The 22275-nt window shown below is 43.7% G+C and overlaps 1 protein-coding gene across 1 annotated transcript in view; it reads right to left on the bottom strand.

The window, feature by feature from the left end:
* The window catches only part of LOC142563296 (venom metalloproteinase antarease TserMP_A-like), a 65585-nt gene that overhangs the window by 37873 nt on the left and 5437 nt on the right, over positions 1-22275 (bottom strand). The window contains exons 2-7 of the mRNA XM_075673850.1: positions 21586-21678; positions 15313-15451; positions 13486-13625; positions 11335-11465; positions 7455-7504; positions 1310-1418 (exon numbers count right to left, since the gene is read on the bottom strand). Of these exons, the coding sequence (XP_075529965.1) occupies positions 1310-1418; positions 7455-7504; positions 11335-11465; positions 13486-13625; positions 15313-15451; positions 21586-21678 (662 nt within the window). The remainder of the gene's footprint in view (positions 1-1309; positions 1419-7454; positions 7505-11334; positions 11466-13485; positions 13626-15312; positions 15452-21585; positions 21679-22275) is intronic.

Genomic DNA, 22275 nt, shown 5'->3' with positions numbered 1-22275 from the left:
CGTCGAAGCTGGTTTTTCGCATCACTACAGCGCGATTCAATTTTTCTGAGCTGATCAGAGATGGCGCCGGAAACCGCACCGGGGTAATCAGCTGACAATAAAGAATGGTAGTTTTTTTAGTTCTGAAACATAAACTTCAAGAGCGCGAAGCCCAGAAGAGAATTGCTTCAGTTCAATGTCTAGGGATGCTTGCCACAGCTACAAATCTTTGAAAGCATTGAGAATTGCGTCATGGCGGGCTTCAATCCATTTCACTGTTTCCAGCACAGTAGCCAGTACTTCAAGACTGGGTCCGCAGTTAGTTTCCACATGCGAAGGAAGAATTAGAAGGCTATTTAAACAACGGCTCACACTTTGAGCACGTGTGTCTAGGGCAAATAAGCACTCTCTGGGGCACGACTTCAACAACAGGCAGTGATTCTTGCTCTTTAGACAAGTACAATGATCAAGTTAACTGACCTGGAACACTAGGAAGGGTAAGCGCTTCATCGTAAAAGCGGTGTCGAGCCCCAGGTGGGCGTTCACGGGCAGAAGCTTATATCGCCCGTCGCCGGCGCAGAGGCTGGTGTCGCTGGTGGTGAATGACTGCGTCTACCAGCCGGAGAATTGATTATCGCAAGAATGGTCCGTTAGGTAGGGCTATTGCGTCGATGTTGGGTCGATCCACGTTTTGTAGAGGGCAGGCGAAGACCGTGTCCAATGCCGACGCAGGTGGCGAAGAGCCAAGGAGCAGGGTAACCTGGAACAGTTGGAAGGCTAAGCGCTCCATTGCCAAAGGGGTGTCGTGCTCCCTCGGCACTTCGCGGCGCGCATGTCACATCGCGTGTCTCTTCGCGCGCTAGGACGTGCTTATGCTTATTTTTCCGCTACATGATGGCAAGTGCTGGCATGACAAGCGCTGGCATGGTAGTAGCTGACTGCCACGTGGCGGGCCCAGGCTCCATCCCGGGGGAAACCGGGCGTTTTCTCATTCTCGGCGACAGCTGGCACGGGCACCGGACGCCGTCGGCGGATGCAGCGGACACCATCACCGACGGACACGACCATTGGAATGAGTCCATTACCGTTTATGCTGGAAAATGGCATGGATTTGCGGCTTGCGCTGTGTACTCGTTGGAGCGATGGGTAATTGTAAAAGTATTGTGAGAAGAAAGAGTTTCGCCCCCCGTATTTGTCTCCTGGAGCCATTGTAGGAGACTTATAGCAACAGAGGTACATTGGCTTACTTTGAGAAATGGCTTCTTCACTCTAGGAGGGGGTGTGCCCTGATAAAATGTGACAGTGTTTTAAATTGATAGTTATTTCTCACCTGTGGCCTAATTCATGTGCAGCGTCGAGGATACCGCTGTATGAACCTGGGATGTCTTCGGCTATCGCCACATAGCCATCGGTGCAAATGCCACCTTCATAAGCAATTCCTGCAGTATTAAAATATAAAATATTAACAAAGCCTTTGCCGAGAACGTCCATTGCATTTATTCGCTGTCATTTACTCTCATCATCGTCAAGTTCAAAGCAAAACAGCGGTATATTTGAAATCACAATGCAGTCGGTGTCAAATGCGCCCTTGTTGGCTCCGAGTTTTCAGCGTAGGTGAGCCGGTCTATACTGCAGAACACGTATGAGCAGCGACGGTCTTTCACAGAAGCCAGAAGCTTTGGTCTCAGTGGTGGCGTAAAAGTGAACCCAAGTTCCATATGCTGCTAAGCTGCATTTATTTACTCCTCAATTTATTCCAACATCATGGTAAATTTGCTCAAAAAACAATGTAACCTGCAGGTTTCAAGCCCTAGCAAAATCACCGACATGTGGAGAGCTGAGACCGATTCCGAATGCGTGCAGAAAAAACTGGCTAATTTTATGAATATAAGCACAGCATATTTCTCAAATGCGACAGTGAAAGTTAAAAAAACGCATGGTTATTCCTTCGGAGTCGTACACAGTCTTTAACACCAATTAGTTAAAGGAACATTTGAATTTGAACAATTGAACACACAAATATTTTTACTTCGTAGTTCTTCATCCCCCGTGTAATTCCGGAAATTTTGTGATGTGTTGGAAAAGAGTTAAATACGTTTCGTGTGGCCAATATATTAGGTTTGCATATCTACGGAGTTCATAATTAGTTCTCATGTGTTCGCGTTTATTCTCGTGCATCCTACTGCACATTGTCATCAATCCATTTCAGTGTTATCGTAGGAGTGGTTACGTAAAATATTCGCCCTGGTTGTGTAGCCAAGTTCACGGGAAACAGCATGAGAGGGGCTGAACCATGTGGTTGCAGTCACTTTTTTTGTGGACACTCTTTTTGGTTGCGACAAGAGGATACTTTCAATGGATCGAGGGCCGCATTGACAAGTGTCTGTGTCGAAAGCCGGTCGCGTACCTTATGTAGCGGTACTGAGCGTAGCAAAATAGATTCGTTGTATTTAATCGACGTTCTTTATTCAAATAGCTTTTTTTTGTTCCCGTGGGTACATGGTTAGATTGACCTTTTGGCGTAGCTTCTTGAAGAGTGATATATCTGTTTAAGATTTAGAATGCTGCTTGTACCGCAAAGTCTCCATGGTTTCATTGATTTGAAATACTAGTAAACGTTGTCGCAAACAAGCTTGTAGGTATGTTAGTGGCATGAAGTTTTGTCTCGTTTTCTGAATAATTGTCTGGGCCAAAGGCATATGCGCAAGGCTTGCATGAGAGGCGTCACTGTTTCTTTACGAAGGGCGCTTTGTTATGCCGATTTGTATTTAACACAGTTCAGTATTTGGACAAATCTGTGTTGACTTTGGCGGCTAGTTCTGACGCTTTGCTAGTCCAGGAGTGTACGCTACTTCGTGTAGCAGTGCCAATGATATGAGTATTCACGGACATAAAGTGCTCCTGTTGTTTTGTCATGATCTGTGTCCTGCGCATTTCGCCATTTTATCCTTGACAATGGTGGTTTCTCATTCTTCACTCTGATGCTGGCCACAATGGAAAAAGCGCAATCCTGGTACGTCAAACAGGCCAATGAGGAAGAGCATGATGGACGTGCGTCCTGATTGGCCTCAAGGGATGACAGCGTGGATGGCATGATTATGTTTACGAAGATTCTCTCATAGGTGGCTTTAGTCACTTGACATAGCACACAGTACGGGCACACTTAACTCTAAAGGAGTTCATTTGAGGGCGCCACCCAAAATCAAAGAACTGGAAGATGCATAGCGTCCGCGAAAGTATGATAATCATGTACTGCCGTTGCGAGGCACCATGCAAGGAATAATGAATAACGAATAATGAAGAATAATGAAGGGTCTGGAACTAAGAAAAGCCGAATCTGAGAACAACCGCTAGGTTCGTGGCAGACAGCTATAATCGAAGGTGACATTTCAAACAGTGGTGGTCAAAAATTTAAGTATGGGGTTTTACTTACCAAAACCACTTTCTGATTATGAGGCACGCCGTAGTGGAGTACTCCGGCAATTTCGACCAGCTGGGGTTCTCTAACGTGCACCTAAATCTCAGTACACGGGTGTTTTCGCATTTCGCCCCCATCGAAATGCAGCCGCCGTGGCCGGGAGTCGATTCCGCGACCTCAATTCAATTCAATTCTTTATTCAACATCATCATGAGGATGATGTTGAATAAAGAATTGAATTGAATAGAGGTCGCGGGATTGTGCTCAGCAACCCAACACCCCAGCCACTGAGCAACCATGGCGGGTCAAACAGTGGTGGTCGTGCGAAATGCACTACAAAAGTAGGCGCAGGCCCAGTTCATTCGTTTAGTGCGGACACTTACGTGATGATGTAATTTGGTGGGGATTCTGTGTGCGGTAGATAAATAGTGACTCAGGTAATTCGGAAAGGAGGGTAGAAGAGGAAGAGTGTAGAGATGCCGCAGAAAAAGATAACATCGCAAAGGAGGAAAGAACCCACGTTAAGAAAATTTTGCATTATCGTTGATGCACCGTAAACATGCGTCAATGTAAACTAGATCGGATGATTAGCCGTAATTTAGAAATCATATATAAATTGGCACCGAGAGTTACACTCGTTTGCGTACGTCAATGCTAACTCAACGTATGTATTGATTCGTAGATACTGTGGACATAGAATGCGGTAACTGAACCACTTCAACCTTTCACCCGGAGTGTGGCTTCAGTAAACCTCATCAGAATGAACACAACTGAAGCTTCTGCATCGCACTTTCTTCGCACGTGCTCACTTTTGATGCGATTATTTATACCAATCACTAAAATTCACTGTTGATATTTACAGTAATAAAATAGGAAATAGCAGCTGTTTGTGCGTATGAGGCCAGCATTGCCAGGTAAGTTTTCTGCCTGATGAGACATTAACGTTTAAGAAGTCGTGGTTATTTTTCCTTTTTCAATTATTTCTCTACTTCACTCCTCTAGCACCACGTCTTGTACGGATGCTTAAGATTTAAAATTCGCCTGGTGACGCACCCAGTGTACTGAACAAAACAGAATGCACATTAGAAAATCACAAACGCATGGTCAGCTTTCAGCACCGAGCGCTTATTTGTAATCGCTGATCTGATATCTGCAATCGAAAGGTAAACAAGCTCAGTGGTCCCTTCAGATGGCGAGTACAGACTATGAAAAGGGTGGCTTGCCCTCACTTTTAAAGTGAAGTTTTTTCCTGTTATTTCAATTTTTTCCACTACTGCTAGTGCTGTCGCTATCTTGTACACCGCGTAAAGGGGGGGGGGGGGCAGAGACTAATGGTCTAGGGCGTATATATGCATGGCAGCACGTGAGAGCTGACAAGAGAAACTTATGTGGACCATTCCATCTCGCCGCCATAATGACCTCGGGATCTCCCTGATCGTCGCCAGATGGCAACTTGTTTTGTCCCTGCCACCCCCCCCCCGCATTGCGGAAGCTGCAGCCTTCACCTCTGTACGAAGGCGCAACATTCCAGGGGGGAGCAAGATAAAATTATATAGGGGAAATATGAAGAGAAGGCCGAGAATGGGCTGACCCAACGCATTCACTAAACAGGTGAACACCAGCATTTCCACTTTTCGCTCGCAGCTCGCATAAATGGGAGAACGGGACGAAAGAGAATAGGCGAAGTAAGAAGGCAAGAAGGCACTACTGCTAGACAGTAGAGCCGGTTGCGGAAAAGCTGGATAAATTTACGTTCAAGGTAAGGTATCGAGCGTTTCCGATATTTAGGAAAAATAAACGCCATGCAAATTTATCAGGTGGAGAAGTGACGCAGCTCGCACAGACGCAGAGCCGCATGAAAGCGTTGTAGCGCCTAGGCGACGCTACAGAAGCGGCCGCACGTCAAATAACCACTTTTGTGGTCTCGGTGTTAGCTTTCTGTCTACAGCGTTCCTGGAGGTCGGGGGTTCGATCCCGACCGCGGAAGCCGCATATCGATGTGGGCGAAGGACCAGAATGCTCGTGCACATAGATTTGGAGCACATTAATGAACCCCAGGGGGAGAAAAACTATTGGGAGTCCGCCACTACGCCATGCATCATAATTCTGTTGTAATTTTAGCGCTTAAACCCCCGTAATTACAATAACGATTTGTAACAGTATTGCAACAACCTGACGTACCGAGGGACGGAATGACAATGATGACCTTGTCGAAGGTTATAACAACAATGGCACAAGAACGCCTCAAGCAAAAGCGTCATGCCATGTGGTCCACGCGAAATAATGTTTGCAATTGCTCACCCTTCCCCTATTGCACTAAACAGTGAAGGAATTAAACATTTAACGTCACCGTCACCGCCCCTGATCGTCAATCTAAGCAAACAGCAAAAAAACCTTCTCTGATACCGATTCCCACATTGCGTGGGTTAGGCATAATCTTTTTCCCGGTCTACATAACTCAAAACAAAGTTGTCACTGGGTGCAAGATGCGCCTTGATATCCCGAAATTTTGTGGAATAGTGTGGCTAGGTATATTAGCGAAGCACCTCGTTCAATCATATTGCGTGCTCAATGTGCGTAGTGGTGATGATTCTAGAACATCAGCGAACACAAGTGATTAGGTTAGAATATATCATGAGTCATGAAAAAACAGCTTAGACTCTGCACTCGTAGATCAAATTTTTCATAGCCGACTACTGTGTTTGCCGCTTTCGCATCGATTTGGTTGTAAGTTGCTTTTCGCGGCCAAGTTCTCCCAAGAATTTAGTTCGTGGCTCACGGTTTTGGTGCTGCGTGCTCCTTTATCATCGCTATGACGTAACACTTGGTTTACGTTGTTTATATATCATGTTTATGGCATAAATTCACCATTGACCATAAAGAAGCAATACGTCAGAAAAATTTGTTTGATATCTGCTGCATTAAAAGAATAAAGATGTTAGCCTAATTATTTCTTCCGAGTGGATCCACGTAATTTATTTCCGCGAACGTAAATCATTTCCATGAAGTCTACCATCACACCTTACTACAGAGAGCGCTTTCCTGTCAAGGAGCAGTTAACTTGGAAGTAGGGATTAAAATTATGGGCTTTTACCTGCCCAAACCTCTTTTTGATTATGAGGCATGCCGTAGTGGGGGACTCCTAAAATGTGGACCACCTGGGGTTCTTTATCGTGCACCTAAATATAAGTACACCGGTGCTTTCCCATTTCGTCCCCATCGAAATGCGGCCGCCATGGCCGGGATTCATTCCCGCGACCTCGTAGCCCAACACCATAGCCACTAAGCAACCACGCCAGGAGGAAGTAGGGGTTATGAGTACTAAAACATAAAATCCAGGGCTCGACATATAACGCGCCTGCCTACCTATAAATGCATGGTTCAAGAGCAGCGTATAAGTTGATAAATATTTTGGCGGCCGCCTTTACATATACAAACACCACTTCCGATGCATAAACAAACTGCACTACAAAATTCCTCTCGAAACTCCACCGTACAAGCGTTACAGGTGTTCCAGCCTTATTTTTCCATGGTTTACTTGTGTGCGAGATGGCCGGCTACGTCTACTAGGCATGACACTCATACAGATCCTAGAGAAAGAGACAGCCTAAAAGCTTAATTTCCACATAATGCCTGGAGAGATGGTAATTACATGAAATTGTTAGAGCTGGACCATCCATACCTTTCATTACAACACCTCGATAGTTGGCTCACTTTAAAAGTTGAATAATATATTTGCGACCGAACGCATGTATACCATGCACATGCATCTCGTAAAAGTAAGCGGTTTTGATTTCAGCCAACAGGATCAACCATGTTTGTGTTACGTCATCAGCGAGATTAGCTTAGTCAAATCTTTTCGATTACCATAAATTACTAAGCGTTAAACTCAGCCACAGCAGCAGCAGCTGCTGCTGCTGCTGCTGCTGCTTTTGGGGACGTTTTAGTCATATTCTGATTATATCACGATGCATGCTGCACATGCAGTGAAGAAATGAAGCTTGCGGTACAACGAAAATGAGCACTATGAAAGACGTTGATGCAGCACCAAGCCTACCGGACACATTTCTGTTTGGCCCACGACGAGTACTTTCGTAGAGGTCACGCCTGAAAAGCCAACAAATCAGTCTGACATTAGGATTTCGACTGAACCAGTACCATGAAAAAAGGGGTCAACCAAATTTCACGTGGCCTTATCTTAGGCTGGAATACATTAAAACTTTCCGTGCTAACGCCTATGCCTCTCTTCCGGCACACTGACTATTATTTAGCAGAGATAAGAAAATGCATTTACCCGCAGCAGCTTCTTATTTTTTTCTTTTCTGCTGAATACCAGGTCGGGGGCTGAAATTCCCTATGAAGTGCCCACATGACTATGGTGGGGGAAGGGAAAGCGCTGGCGTACCAAGCGTAGGCGCATGTGTTGACAATCGAATATTGAAAAGTAATGTGGAGGCGCCCGCTACGCGAACCCGCCAATCAGAGAATATGTGAAGGATCTAAAACCCCACGAATTTTTGATAATATTTCACTTTTAATTGCATTTCACTTACGGCTTCGTCTGAGGAAACAAAGGCTAGACGCTGCGGACACCTGAGAGAATGTTGTTGCTCGTTGCCAACTGCCCCCATCAGCTTGCATGAAGTGCATTACACACAATTGTAAAAAGATTGTTGAGACTCCTACATTTTTCAATATGAGCAGTGAATTTTACAAATGTTCTTCCATAAACCCTGACAGGACGTACGTGTTTTTGAATTTCGGAAGGCAAAAGAAATTCTTCATATGAAAAAGTTGTTTAAAAGAAAATTTCCCAATTCATTTCCAAAGAACATGGTCTATAACATTCTAATTATTGGAGGGAAAAAAACAAAATAGCTTTTTACAATTGTGTCACTATAAAAAAAACTGAAATAACAAAATAAAAGCAGCACATTTACAATAAAAACAAAATACAATAGGAATTCATGCAATGAGAGCAGCATTCCCGGCAAGTTGGTAATCCATTACTTCAATGATGTTGCGCGACACTAAAAAACGACACGGACGTCTGAGAAGACGACACACCAAGCGCGAACTTTCAACTAAGTTTAATTTTAATATTTGGGGTTATACGTGCCAAAACCACTTTCTGATTATGAGGCACGCCGTAGTGGAGGACTCCGGAAATTTTGACCACCTGGGGTTCTTTAACGTGAACTAAGTTTATTGTGCCACTGCGTCAGTTTTATACGTGGCAGGCAGCGTAGATTGCGCATGCGCTTACAAGGAAATGAAGAGCGAATTCATGCAACATGGTTACGAGTCATGTGATGCCGCGTCCAAGAAACTTAATTCTTTTTCTGTGAGAGCCAGAGACTGGAAGCTAACACACGTGTCACCCAATTTCGCGATCATCTGCGCTTCAGATATTTCACGGATGAGCTGCGTGCTGCCACGGGAAACAATCGTGCATTGATACTCAAGAGGCTTGCATCCATGATCGTTACAGTGGAACGCCAAGAAACCACCAGAGCTGTTTTTTACATTGTTGCTGTGTTCGCGGAGCCAATCATTAACCAAGGCCTTTGAAAACAGCAAGCGAGATCATTTGCAAGTTTTCTTCAGTGCCAAAACGCATAAACCCGGTTTTCCGTTACGGTTTATTGTGTCAGAAATTGATACTTGGCAAAAGCCGTTGGGGGTGTTTTTACAACGAAAGTTGGGCCTTCTGCCTGTCAGCGACCCTTTCCTCGTTAAGAGCTCAGACACTACGACTAAGTTTTTGAAGTCACGTTCTGACCGTGGTCTTCAGGCGTTTTCTATTGACGTAAAGGATCTTTATTACTCCTTGCCGCATAGAAGTGTACTGTCCTGTGTTGAGCAATGTATTGACAAGTATGAAGCTGTTTCCTTCCAGAATGAGGCCGGCATGTCTCGCAGTCAATCTTTAGAACTTTTACAGATTCATCTTAATTCCACCTTTATCACTTGGGATATCTAATGTTTTTTGCAGAAGAGTGGAGCTTGTATTGGCTTTTGCATTGCTCCTATTCTTAGTAACTTGTTTTTATCCCGTTTATACCGTGACATTTCTTCACAAGTGCAAGGCACTGCAGTTTTTAAAACATTTAGATACGTTGATCACTTTTTAATTTTCATTGACTGCTCTTCTGATGCCTTCATTCTGGAAGCTAAGAAAGCGTTAGAAACGTTTCAGAAGTGCTTAGTCCCCCTACAAACCACTCACGAGATGCCGGTAGATAGGTCTCTTCGTTTTCTTGATCTTCGCCTGAACTTTTAGGACAACCACACGTGTTGGTCGTATGAGCCGCGAGCCAACAAGCCACTTCTGCCGTATGCGTCCGCACATTCTAAGCTTGTTAAGCGGGCCATTATCAGTTTGTGCTTCAAGAATGCCCTTAGCAAGTCTTGCTGTCTTGTTGTGGACGTAAGCTTTGAAACGCAAGCTTTACGTTTGTCCTTGGATGGATATCCTAGGGTGGTGCTAGTGTCTGTCGCGGAACGCATTTTAAGAAAAGCGTGATCCAGTACGCAGAAGTCGGTTGCCGATGGCCCCTCCCGGCACACCCTCTAAAGTAAGTGTCATACCTTACATGCACGGGATATCCCACAACTTGAAAAAGATTGCCCAAAGGGCGAATGTAAGAGTTGTTTTTTTCTGCTCCCAACAAGCTCAGCAGGCTTTGCAGGCTGACGGATCCAAATGCCGTCCCTTCTGATAAGTGCAGAAAGCATCACCGCAAAAAGTTCGTCGAGTGTGTCCACCGGGCGGTGTACAACCTCCCGCTTTCATGTGGGAAGAAATATATCGGACAATCTGGGCGTTGCCTCAGTGATCGGCTCCGCGAACACAGCAACAATGTAAAAAACGGCTCTGGTGGTTTCTTGGCGATCCACTGTCGCGATGATGGATGCAAGCCTCTAGAGGATCAATGCACGATTGTTTCCCGTGGCCGCACGCAGCTCATCCGTGAAATATCTGAAGCGCAGGTGATCGCAAAATTGGGTGACACGTGTGTTAGCTTCCCGTCTCTGGCTCTCACAGAAAAAGAATCAAGGTTCTTGGAGGCGGCATCACATGACTCGTAACCATGTTACATGAATTCACTCTCCATTTCCTTGCAAGCGCATGCGCGATCTACGCTGCCTGCCATGTATAAAACTGACGCAGTGGCACAATAAACTTAGTTGAAAGTTTGCGCTTAGTGTGTCGTCTTCTCTCACGTCCGTGTCGTTTTTTAGTGTCGCGCAATATCATTTAAGCAATTCATGCAACCTAACTAAATAGAGGATAAAAATAATAAAGATATGGCGATATTCCAGGTCAGTTGTTATGAGATATATCCTGAACATATGCTTTGTATTCCCGCTTAATTGCTCCATCTTACTGTATATCGTATTTATTCAAGATGTGTATAGTTTGATAATATGATTTCTGTTTTGGGACGATTATTGTTTGGATAGGCAACGCGTATATTTTCTCAATGTGTATCTGTGACATGCTGCAACGTTGCAGTCTTTGAACGTATTTGTCTTGTGCTCATGTTGCATAAGCTTTATTGAGTGGATTGTAAGTTCTGTTTTAGCAAACAACGGTGCCGCCGAATATATATGTTGCTCTATTTGCATATGTGTTTGGTGTAGTATATTTATTTTATGGCTATGTACAAATTATCATAGTATACTACAATGGCACACGATATATGCTGCAGCCTTGGAGGAAATGTTAGCGGGAGAAAGAAAAATATGGCTTTGGGCGTGAGGTTAGTATCTTATATGTCGTGATGAGAGAAAGAAAGAATTACGTCAGAAAACCTTGTAGGTCACGGATATTCGCCTTATTCGTAAATGAAAATGTACCTAAAGTACAAACTGAACATAAAAAGCGGTTTCTTCACCGAGATATAATTTCGTCATTTTCATATATATTTTACCCTGTGAGTAGCAGCACGATGTCCGGATATCCATACTCTGCCTTTTTAGCTCTGGCGTAATTCCGAAAGAGATGCAAGGAAGTCATGTCGTTCATTAGTTCAAGTCCGAAAACGTATTCAGTCTCTTGGTTCTGAAAAGTCCAGAAAATTGTTTGTGTCAGGCGCAACACTTTTGTGTTCCAAAGATGAAAGCATTGACTTGCCTGGTCAGATTTTTCTGCTCCAACGAGTATAAGCCTCACGTCAGGGCAAGACATGCTCATAAATATCGCGTTTAGCTGAAACAAAACAAAAACGCCACGAACTCATTTTATATGGTGACACAAGCATCTCACGTTACGGTGCTGTGTGCCACAAGCTAGTTTTATGATTTTGTTGTGCGCATCCGCTTTGCTGAATATACATTTAATAATTTTTGCGGGATTTACACGGGTGTCTACATCTATTTATTGATTATTGCCTCAATTTTAACCTGCTGTCCTCGGTTATTGAGTACGAAGAACAAATATAACCGAACAGTAAATAAATCTGGTATTGAAAGACATGGCCGCTTGTTGTGTATCGGAAAGTCAGCTCAAATTTATGCCGGTACACCAGCCGTGCATGCGGCTGAACATACGCAAAAAATATCTGATGTTAGCTCGTGAACAACAATCTAAGACCATGGTAGAAAGTACAAGCTTTAAACATCTTGAATGTATGGGAAAATTCTGAATACGTATTATTAGCAATGCTCGGGTATGCGGGACTTTGCACTACGTTATGATATGATTATGATCGTTCATTGCAATATTTTGACATATTCTTACCACTACATATTCTCATTGTGGCTTGAGGGATTCACTGGACTACACTCTAAGAAGAAAAGGAGGAAATGGGGTATTGAGGTTACTCCTTTTGGGGAGCAACTGATCTGCCACAACCATTCCTCCCTTTAAGGGGTAAGTGCGAGGGGATGAACTGTTACTCCCCATGCCGTTACTCCTCTGAGGACTAACAGTTGCTCTTTTCCGATGCTCCTCAAGGGAGTAACGGCCATTATTTCCGATGCTCCGCAAAGGTGGAATTAATGAAATTAGGCATTTATACGCTAATAAAAAAGATCACTGAGCTGAAAAAAAAGCAAAAAAAAAACGTGCCCGAAAGCAGGATTCGAACTCAGGTCCTCGGGCTCACAAGTCAGCTACTCTAACCACTGCACCACGGCAGATTGGTTGATCGGGGTAGGAAATTGAGACAGGTTAAGCATCGGCACCCAGGTGCGGCAATGTACAAGCGATTCGGCATTTTGTGTGTATCCTGTGCGGGGAGAGTGTAACGTTGAGTGTACTTGCAACCATAAGCGAGTGCGAAAAGAAATCTACCCGAGTATTCTTAGGGGGCCTAAAACTGAGGCACTACGCGATGTAAACGTGTAGCGAGCTCAAAAGGGGCACATAAGACGACAGAGACGGACAATTGCTTTGTCGCTTAGTGTGTCCCGTTTGAGCTACTCATCGCTTCAGTTGAGTTCGTAATCTTTTTGAAACGGAATGAACTTAGGTACTATTGACAGGCAAAATCTAGCAGTCTATCAATGACTTGCGCGTTTAATGTGTATCGCTCACTCATGGTGCGCGCATTAAGGGCATGGCTCTTCACATTCCAACTTTATATTTCACGCAATTTTCTCACGAAGAGGCAAAGTGCTGCTTTGTATGTCGTTCAATAAACAGTGCACGAACTTCGAACTATTCACGATTTATAGACAATACAGTTTTTGCCGCATCACTCCACGACGCGGACGGAAACAGCGGAGCACATGGGGAGTAACTGTTGCCGTTCGTCCTCCCGTTGCTCTCTTTCCGACCAGGGACTAAACACTTACTCTCCAAAATTTGCACACGGCACGCACATCCATGCAGTTACTCCCTTGAGGGACGAAAGCGCCCTTTTTAGGACTAACTGCCCAGTTACTCCCGTTTTCCCCGGAATACTTCTTAGAGTGTATCTTAAGTTTAGACTAATGCATACTTCGAAGTAACGCGGTGCTTCTCGAATTAGGGTTTATGTTTATTTTATAGTAAGGTCAATTATGGTGCTTACCAACGCCCTACGCGATGCTTATTTGTATGACACACCTCCATCCTAATATAAGTTGTTCATTCTTACGCTGTTCATGAAGATGCATAGGTAGAGCAAGAAGTCCCGCTCTTCAAATCTCCTGTTGTGGGGATAGTCAGACACAACGTAAACTTCAACAGTTACATTGTTCGGAATAGATTCGTCGGAGCAGTTTAGAGGACCAATATCTGAAACGACCAAACGAATGACGCATTTTATAGCTTATGTCGTAGCTAAAATTTTGTTGCAAGCCAGATATGAAATACGAACTACCGGTGATGGACAGACTGTTGGCCAGTTATCAGCATTAGGAGAGTGTTGATTACGATATCGTTATTTTCTTGCTGCTATATGTCATAACAATGCGTTAGAAATGAAACGAATTTGTTCAAAACTGAATGGATCAAGCAAAAAAAGGAAAGGAAGTTTCACACGGCTTTAAGGCCTAGGCAATAAATCCGTACATAGAGCTGATTGCTCCCTAAAAAACCAACGAGGTTCGTGTAGACCAACGCTCTCTTCAACGAACAAAATTCTTGGTTGAACTTGTCAATAGTACAGTAGAGAGACAGTAGCTGAAGGGCCTACTGGTGTATCTAAAGGGGGGGGCGAAGAAGGGGCCAATGCTAGCCACTTCCGCAAAATATGCCTCAAAGTGATGTTGTTTCAAAGCCACGCTGGTGGCAGTGTGTCAGAATAAGCGGCGTGACTGCTCTGCGCTTGCCGTAGTCGATCTTTTACAAAAATAGATTACATGTAATTGCACTCAGCCAAAGAATGAGTAGCAATTTGTGCAAAAAAATAAGGAAAAAAAGGAGGTTCCCTGAGGCAAAACGGAGGTCCTCGCGCTTTATTTGATACGACCGGCATGCATAGAAATATTGCAGGAGAGTGTACTTAGACCGACTTGCCTGTTTCGTCCAGCGAAGCTCTATATTGCTAGTTTCCAGCGGATTCATGGCAGTAGACCAAAAATCATGGACCTATCCCGGAGATAGTATGATACCGGGACGATCCGCGACGGAGGAGAAGCAAGCTAACTTAAATCGCTCAAGGCTCGCTTAAAGCGCTCAAGTTGCAAATGACAAAAAACAAACACATACCAATTGTGGGAAAGATATTCAGTGCGAAGAAGGTAAAAAACATATACGCACATCCCATTTTAAAAATTCTGCTGGAATTCCTGTTGTCTTTGGCGATGCGTGTGAGACTATGGGTGATTTGCACCATGGAGCAAGTGTTGACCAAATGTCACACGAGTACAGCTCGAAACTGACATTTAAATTGGAGAATTCACATTTTTTAAGTCTGCTCCACGTTGGCATCTGCAATATTTGCCATGCATCATGTCGTTCAAATTCGCGCATCCAGTTATTTACTGCTCAATTTTGCACTTTTCCAAAGGTTTTGAACATCCGGATCATACATTGGTGCAGCAAATTTTGTTTTCTGTTAGCGGATGTAAGTTTAATGTCCTCTTTGCCGTACCATTTTCCTATCGACAATTAAATGTCAATGATTATCTTTAGTGCAGCACTGTGAAAAGGAGTCGCTATCAGACCTGGAATGATGGTCGCTTTCTTGTTGATACCTAACAAAAGTTAATTGTGTTCGCAATAAAAAGCATAATTGTAAAACTATCGAGAGCATGGTATATAGATGTATAATGGTTTCCGCATCAAGCTTCTTCCAAAGCTTCACTACGCTGCCATAGCGCAGTATCAACGTTTTGAAGTTTATGAAGTACAAATACCTGATTTATCTGTTTCACAATGCTGCTAGAGCTCTACGACATGTTTACGATGTTTACGTCTATAGAAACTATTTAAATGTCTTATTACGATTGTTGGATTACACTCATTATTGTAATTGTACCTTTTCTACTTCCGAGCATAACCCTTCGGGAACCATGTGGTCGTTGGATCTTCGTCACAATGTGGGGTAGGCCTCCTGAAACACGTCTCGCTCCATACAATGCCGGCTCAATTTTTTCAGTTGCGCTCAGTAATCCTGTCTGCGTGGCAAAAAAAATATGATCATGAATAAATTTATTTTTTGACAATCACAAGATGGCACTGGATCGTATTTAGAAGTTTTATTGTAATTATTTTTGAGGAAGGAATGCAGCATTTACGCTTTTAAATTAGAAGAGATTTCGTTAATCCAAAACTTTGAATAACATGAATAACTATACAAGAATTAACCATTGCTGAAGCATTCCACTATGTTTTAAAATTCATTTTGCTAGTCGTAATCTGCAGCAACACAGATTCGAATAGGTATGAGAAAAAACAGTAAAATGAAAGTATGCGGCACTACGTGCCAATAGAACGACCTCATTACGAGTTGTACCGTAGTGGGGGACTCTGGAAGTTTGCACAACCTGGGGTTGTTTAACTTGCTCCTAAATCTAAGTACATAGGTAGTTTCGCCTTTCGCTCCCACCAAAATGCGGCGCCGTGGTTGGGATTCGTTCCCCGCGACATCGTGCTTAGCAGTCCAACGCCATAGCTACTAAACAACTACGGCGGGTTAAACAATTGCCGCGAATTGTTGATGGCTTCCATCAAAAAATGAATACGCCTCTTTGTGTCCTGTATGTTCACATGGTATCCACACCGGAAATTTAGCCTTCAGGGATGTGTACAGACCGAATGACAATCGGTGACGTCCAATGCACAACAATCACCATCATCAGCAGCAGCAGCCTGGTTATGCCCACTGCAGGGCAAAGGCCTCTCCCATACTTCTCCAACTACCCCGGTCATGTACTAATTGTGGCCATGTTGTCCCTGCGAACTTCTTAATCTCGTCCACCCACCTAACTTTCTGCCGCGCTCTGCTACGCTTCCCTTCCCTTGGAATCCATTCCGTAACTCTTAATGACCATCGGTTATCTTCCCTCCTTATTACGTGTCCTGCCCATGACCCCATTTCTTTTTCTTGATTTCAACTAAGATATCATTAACTCGCGTTTCTTCCCTCACCCAATCTGCTCTTTTCTTATCCCTTAACGTTACACCTATCATTCTTCTTTCCATAGCTCGTTGCGTCGTCCCCAATTTAAGTAGAACCCTTTTCGTAAGCATCCAGGTTTCTGCCCCGTACGTTAGTACTCGTAAGACACGGCTGTTATAAACTTTTCTCTTGAGGAATAATGGCAATCTGCTGTTCATGATCTGAGAATGCCTGCCGAACGCACCCCAGCCCATTCTTACTCTTCTGATTATTTCAGTCTCATGATCCGGATCTGCAGTCACTACCTGTTCTAAGTAGACGCATTCCCTTACCACTTCCAGTGCCTAACTACCTATTGTAAGCTGCTGTTTTTTCCGAGACTGTTAAACATTACTTTAGTTTTCTGCAGATTAATTTTAAGACCCACCCTTCGGCTTTGCCTCTGCAGGTCAGTGATCATGCATTGCAGTTGGTCCCCTGAGTTACTAAGCAAGGCAATATCAGTGAATCGCAAGTTACTAAAGTATTCTCCATTACCTCTTATCCCCAATTCTTCCCAATCCAGGTCTCTGAATACCTCCTGTAAACACGCTGTGAATAGCATTAGAGAAATCGTATCTCCCTGTCTGACGCCTTTCTTTATTGGGATTTTGTTGCTTTCTTTATGGAGGACTATGGTGGCTGTGGAGTCGCTATAGATATCTTTCAGCATTTTTACATACGGCTCTTCTACACCCTGATTCCGCAATGCTTCCATGACTACTGAGGTTTCTACTGAATCAAACGCTTTCTCGTAATCAATGAAAGCTATATATAAAGGTTGGTTATATTCCGCACATTTTTCTATCACCCGATTGATAGTGTGAATATGGTCTATTGTTGAGTAGCCTTTACGGAATCCTGCCTGGTCCTTTGGTTGACGGAAGTTTAAGGTGTTCCTGATTCTAGTTGCAGTTACCTTAGTAACTACTTTGTAGGCAACAGACAGTAAATTGACCGGTCTATAATTTTTCAAGTCTTTGGCGTCACCTTTCTTATGGATTAGGATTATGTTAGTGTTTTTCCAAGATTCGGGTACGCTCGAAGTCATGAGGCATTGCGTATACAGGGTGGCCAGTCTCTCTAGAACAATCTGCCCACCATCCTTCAACAAATCTGCTGTTACCTGGTCCTCCCCAGCTGCCTTCCCCCTTTGTGTAGCTCCCAAAGCTTTCTTTACTTCTTCCGGCGTTACCTGTGGGATTTCGAGTTCCTCTAGACTATTCTCTCTTCCCTTATCGTCGTGGGTGCCACTGGTACTGTATAAATCTCAATAGAAGTCCTCAACCACTTGAACTATCTCATCCATATTAGTAATGATATTGCCGCCTTTGTCTCTTACCGCATACATCTGATTCTTGCGAATTCCTAGTTTCTTCTTCACCGCTTTTAGGCTTCCTCCGTTCCTGAGAGCATGTTCAATTCTATCCATATTATACTTCCTTATGTCAGCTGTCTTGCTCTTGTTGATTAACTTCGAAATTTCTGCCAGTTCTATTCTAGCTGTAGGGTTAGATGCTTTCATACATTGGCGTTTCTTGATCATATCTTTCGTCTCCTGCGATAGTTTACTGGTATCCTGTCTAACGGAGTTACCACTGACTTCTATTGCACACTCCTTAATGATGCCCACAAGATTGTCGTTCATCGCTTCAACACTAAGGACCTCTTCCTGAGTTAAAGCCGAATACCTGTTCTGTAGCTTGATCTGGAATTCCTCTATTTTCCCTCTTACCGCTAACTCATTGATCGACTTCTTATGTACCAGCTGCTTCCGTTCTCTCCTCAAGTCTAGGCTAATTCGAGTTCTTACCATCCTATGGTCACTGCAGCGCACCTTGCTGACCACGTCCACATCTTCTATGATGCCAGGGTTAGCGCATACACAACACTGCTTGTTGTTATTGGTTTTCTTATTGAGATAATTTGGGCGTAGCACTTCCTTTCTCACCAAAAAAGTAGCTGTTGACCGTGCCCGTGCCCATGTCGCGTCATATCCTTTATGGGACGCTGTTTTTCAATTGTGCTATGTTGTGGTTTCGGATTGTCTTTATTCGTTAGGTTCTTACGATATGAAACTTGCCACTCAGTTTACTTTTCTGTCATTCTTTATATATATATAACTACTTACAAGTGCTCCTTCTCGCATTTTCTGTCCTAAAAGCTTCACTGCTGCTTTTACACAGCAGATATGAGAAGTATCAGCATGTGTATTTTTAAAGTGATTTCGAAATCAAGCTATAAATTGAAGGGTGTGTTTTAATTCAGGAATAGCCGCATTTGAATAGAATGCTGATCTTTGCATTTGAGCTCTGCCTCAGGGCGCATAAAAGCTGTATAAGAAATAAGAAGTGATTTATCGTAACGAAATAAGGTGGTTGAGCACAGGGAAACGCAAGGACGAACGAAGTTACATTGTATGCACAGGCGCTCCTAACAAAAATGATCTTTAATTACTTCACCGAGCCTAACAAAGCTACTTTCATTCAATGACGTGATAGATCGGTAGAATCACTTCACAAAGAAAAAAAATAATGTAACGATCAAGCAGAGCACTCAGAAGAAGTCTAAAAGCCCAGTCATGGCATGCGCATGATATTCAATTCATCTTAGTGAAGGTTAAGAAAGATGATGTGACACATGCCTCACCTAAACGGGGAATTTGCTCGATTTCAATTACTAGGCGAGCGACTTGACCTTTCTTTCTGCCCCCTCTAGCCATTCTATCGACAAGGGGTTCACGCTTCTACCTATGGCTATAGTTATTTATTTATTTGGTACATACTGCTAGCCTGAACGAAGGCTTTGGGAGGAAAGGGTACATTCATAAAAGGGAAAATACATCATTCACACAAGGTTCAAGGACAATCGTTTACTAGAGGCCATGACTTTCGTTTAAAAACAAGCTTAATCATACACACGTACAGCGATATAGACAATGCACATTCCTGGTGACAATAGAACACAATGTAAAAACCACATTTCATCGCGTAGCAACAAAGATACGGCCAGACAGCTTAGACAAGTAAGAATTGAGGGTTGTGCACTCGACAACTTCTTGTGATAACAGATTCCATTCTCTGATTGCTGGTGGGAAGTATGAATACCTGAAGGTGTAATTGTGAAATCTATACTCAGAAGACCATCAGATGGTGTTTTATTAACCTTACTGATATGCCCTTTGAGCCGCTCATTGACACGACGTGCAGTTTGCCCGACGTAATATCGGTTACAGTACACTGGAGCCGATGAGACAGCAATGCACTCAACGATTTTTTTCAGTGGCCTTTCTTTCCCACCTAGCCTCTTATTCATCGCGATATCTGTTTGTTTTTTAGTTTTGAACATGAATTTCCCAGTGTACTAGGTGCTGAAATAACAACTTGGTCATTGCCTTGTGTAGCTAGGTTGTTTAGGTTTTGAGATACCAGGTGAATGTAAATAATAAGTGCTACAGTTTTCTTCTCAGATGTGGGGGCAAGCTTTTGTGTCAGACACAGTGACTCGCATTTAGACGCCGGAGTAACCCTTCTGCTACAGAAACCATCAAGTTCGTGCATAGCCAGCCTTTATTTAGGAGCCGTGAATATATACGGAATTTAAAAACGCTCGTAGTTTCGTTTCACCCGAAAGGCAAAGCATCAATTTCGAGAGAAAATTAGTGAACGGCTGTACGAAGTAAGGATTGTTGTTTCTATTGTTGCATTTATGGCCATATATATTCGAAATTCTTTTTTTTTGTATTGCATGTTTGGGTGAAATGTTTTGTCCGTTAATGTTAAATTCGTTCAGTTCATTTAGTTTTGCTGCATTTGCTCATTGCAATTGTATAATTTCCTTCGTTATATTTATTGTAACTCCTAATCTTGTTTTGCATTCTCCAGTACTAACTTTCTTCCATGTTTGCTTACATGTGAGCTTAATGTATTTCTATTCGTTGCTTTAAAAAACGCATATTTATAAATAACAGGAGGTCCCGATACAGCCTTTGAGTATGGGACCTCCTTCTGTATATTAGTCTCTTTATAATCTGTAATCTCTAATGAAAAAAATAAATTTCAATTTCAATTTCAGCAGTTTTATCGGCTGTATAAACTTGTAAACATAGGCACGCTGACTAAATTAACAAGCATGGTGTCACGTGCGCACAAGCGAACATGAACACATCAGACTCAGCGAGCGTGGCAAGTCGTTGTGAAAACGTTGGCGTGAGAAAACATGGCAGCAGCAGCGAGCCAAGTGACATTCATGCTGTCTATCGGTTCAAGGAAAAGTGAGCGCCGAGAACGCACAGCACGCACAGAGCTATGAGCCCTCGACGCACCTAGACTCTTCCCCCAACGCAGATCGGTCTGAAGATACGGCCTGCCGACCGCGCGCAGCTGTCACATGCGCAGTTGAAGCCGGAGCAGAACCCCCCCCCCCCCCTCTCTGCCCTCTCCTTTCCCACGGCGCCTCGCAACGTCGGGTGTCTCACGCACGATGGGAGACGGCGGGCTTCCCGCCTAAAACCCCTTATACTTCGTAAAATAGTGCCACGCTTTGAAGAATGCCGCCTCGTCCTCGCGCGCTCTGGCCGAGGCCGCCGCCGCGCCGCTATTGGCCTAATAGCATCACGTGGGCCCTCGCGCCGTGCATCAGTGCCATTTTTGCTCGAGAAGTGTCTACGGAGAGGCGAGGAGCGCATGTTGCGCCGTTGCTGCGCTCGAGCAGTGTAGGTGGCGCCACGGACGATGAGGGAGCGTGAAAGAGAGGAGAAAAGAGGAGGGGTGAAGAAAGAGGAGGAGGGAGCTATCACTACTTGACGAAGTTTGAGGGGTTTTATTACCGCCCGCTTTAGTCTATCTAGCGCGGGCGAGATTGAGCCGCGATCATCGGCTCCCCTCGCACGCCTTCACTTGCACATGCAGCGTGGGGCGCGCGGCGACGGTGCTATCGCCCTTAGACTTTGTGCGGAAGCTCACAGTGACGGCGGAAATGCGCTTGGAGGATCTATATATTTGCCATTGCAACAAAATGTGTGTAAACAATTTCGCGTGAAATTATTAACGATAATTAAGTATTCATACGAAACATTGGGTTTCGCATCTAGTACTACACAATCTAGTAGTACAGTAAAAAGAACAAATAATTTTTCCATGGAACTCTTACCACTTGAACGCCGTCAGGACCCATGACGAGCGATACTGTAGCCAAGTTGGTTTTATCTTCGAACAATGTTTCTTCGATTTCAGACGCTTGTATCTTAAGAGTAAAAGTACGAATATTACACACTGTTGAGCGGCAAAAACAAAGTTTTAAACTGTCACTCACAGAGGCCGCCGCACCGAACTTCCTTCCTTAACCTATTTTCTATTTCTATAGGCTTATGTTTACTAATATGTCTGGAGCAAATACTGGTCTCAAGGATTTCACAATGTGGACTGATATGATTTAGGCGCCTCATAATGTACCTGGGTCATTAAAGTAGTTCACGTGGACTGCCGTTCCTAATAGGAATCACTATATGTGCCTAGACTGCACGATTTTTCACGTGTGCGAGTTTCATAGAGTGAGCAAGTTTCCGAACGCGGAGTGCTTGCCGTTTGCGGGAAAGCTAACAAAGCTTTAAGAGGGTGCTATAGCTCGAGCCCAAATCGAAGTTCCTTAAATCAAATAGATATAAAATGTAACAGCGATTTTAATAATAAGCTTAATTTGAGAGGGCAATATTAGGTGTCAGAAAAAAAAAGCTAACTACCAGCTACTGAATAAAGGGGAAAATTCATTACTTGTCTCCACCTTGCGGGTTTCCGCAGAACTACTACGTCAAATACCAGCTACTGTTCGCAACAAATTGTG

The sequence above is a fragment of the Dermacentor variabilis genome, chromosome 11, assembly GCF_050947875.1.
Source record: "Dermacentor variabilis isolate Ectoservices chromosome 11, ASM5094787v1, whole genome shotgun sequence".
In the NCBI taxonomy this organism is placed as follows: domain Eukaryota; kingdom Metazoa; phylum Arthropoda; class Arachnida; order Ixodida; family Ixodidae; genus Dermacentor; species Dermacentor variabilis.
Note: the sequence above shows the minus strand (reverse complement) of the source record. Positions and strands in the feature narration are given on the sequence as shown.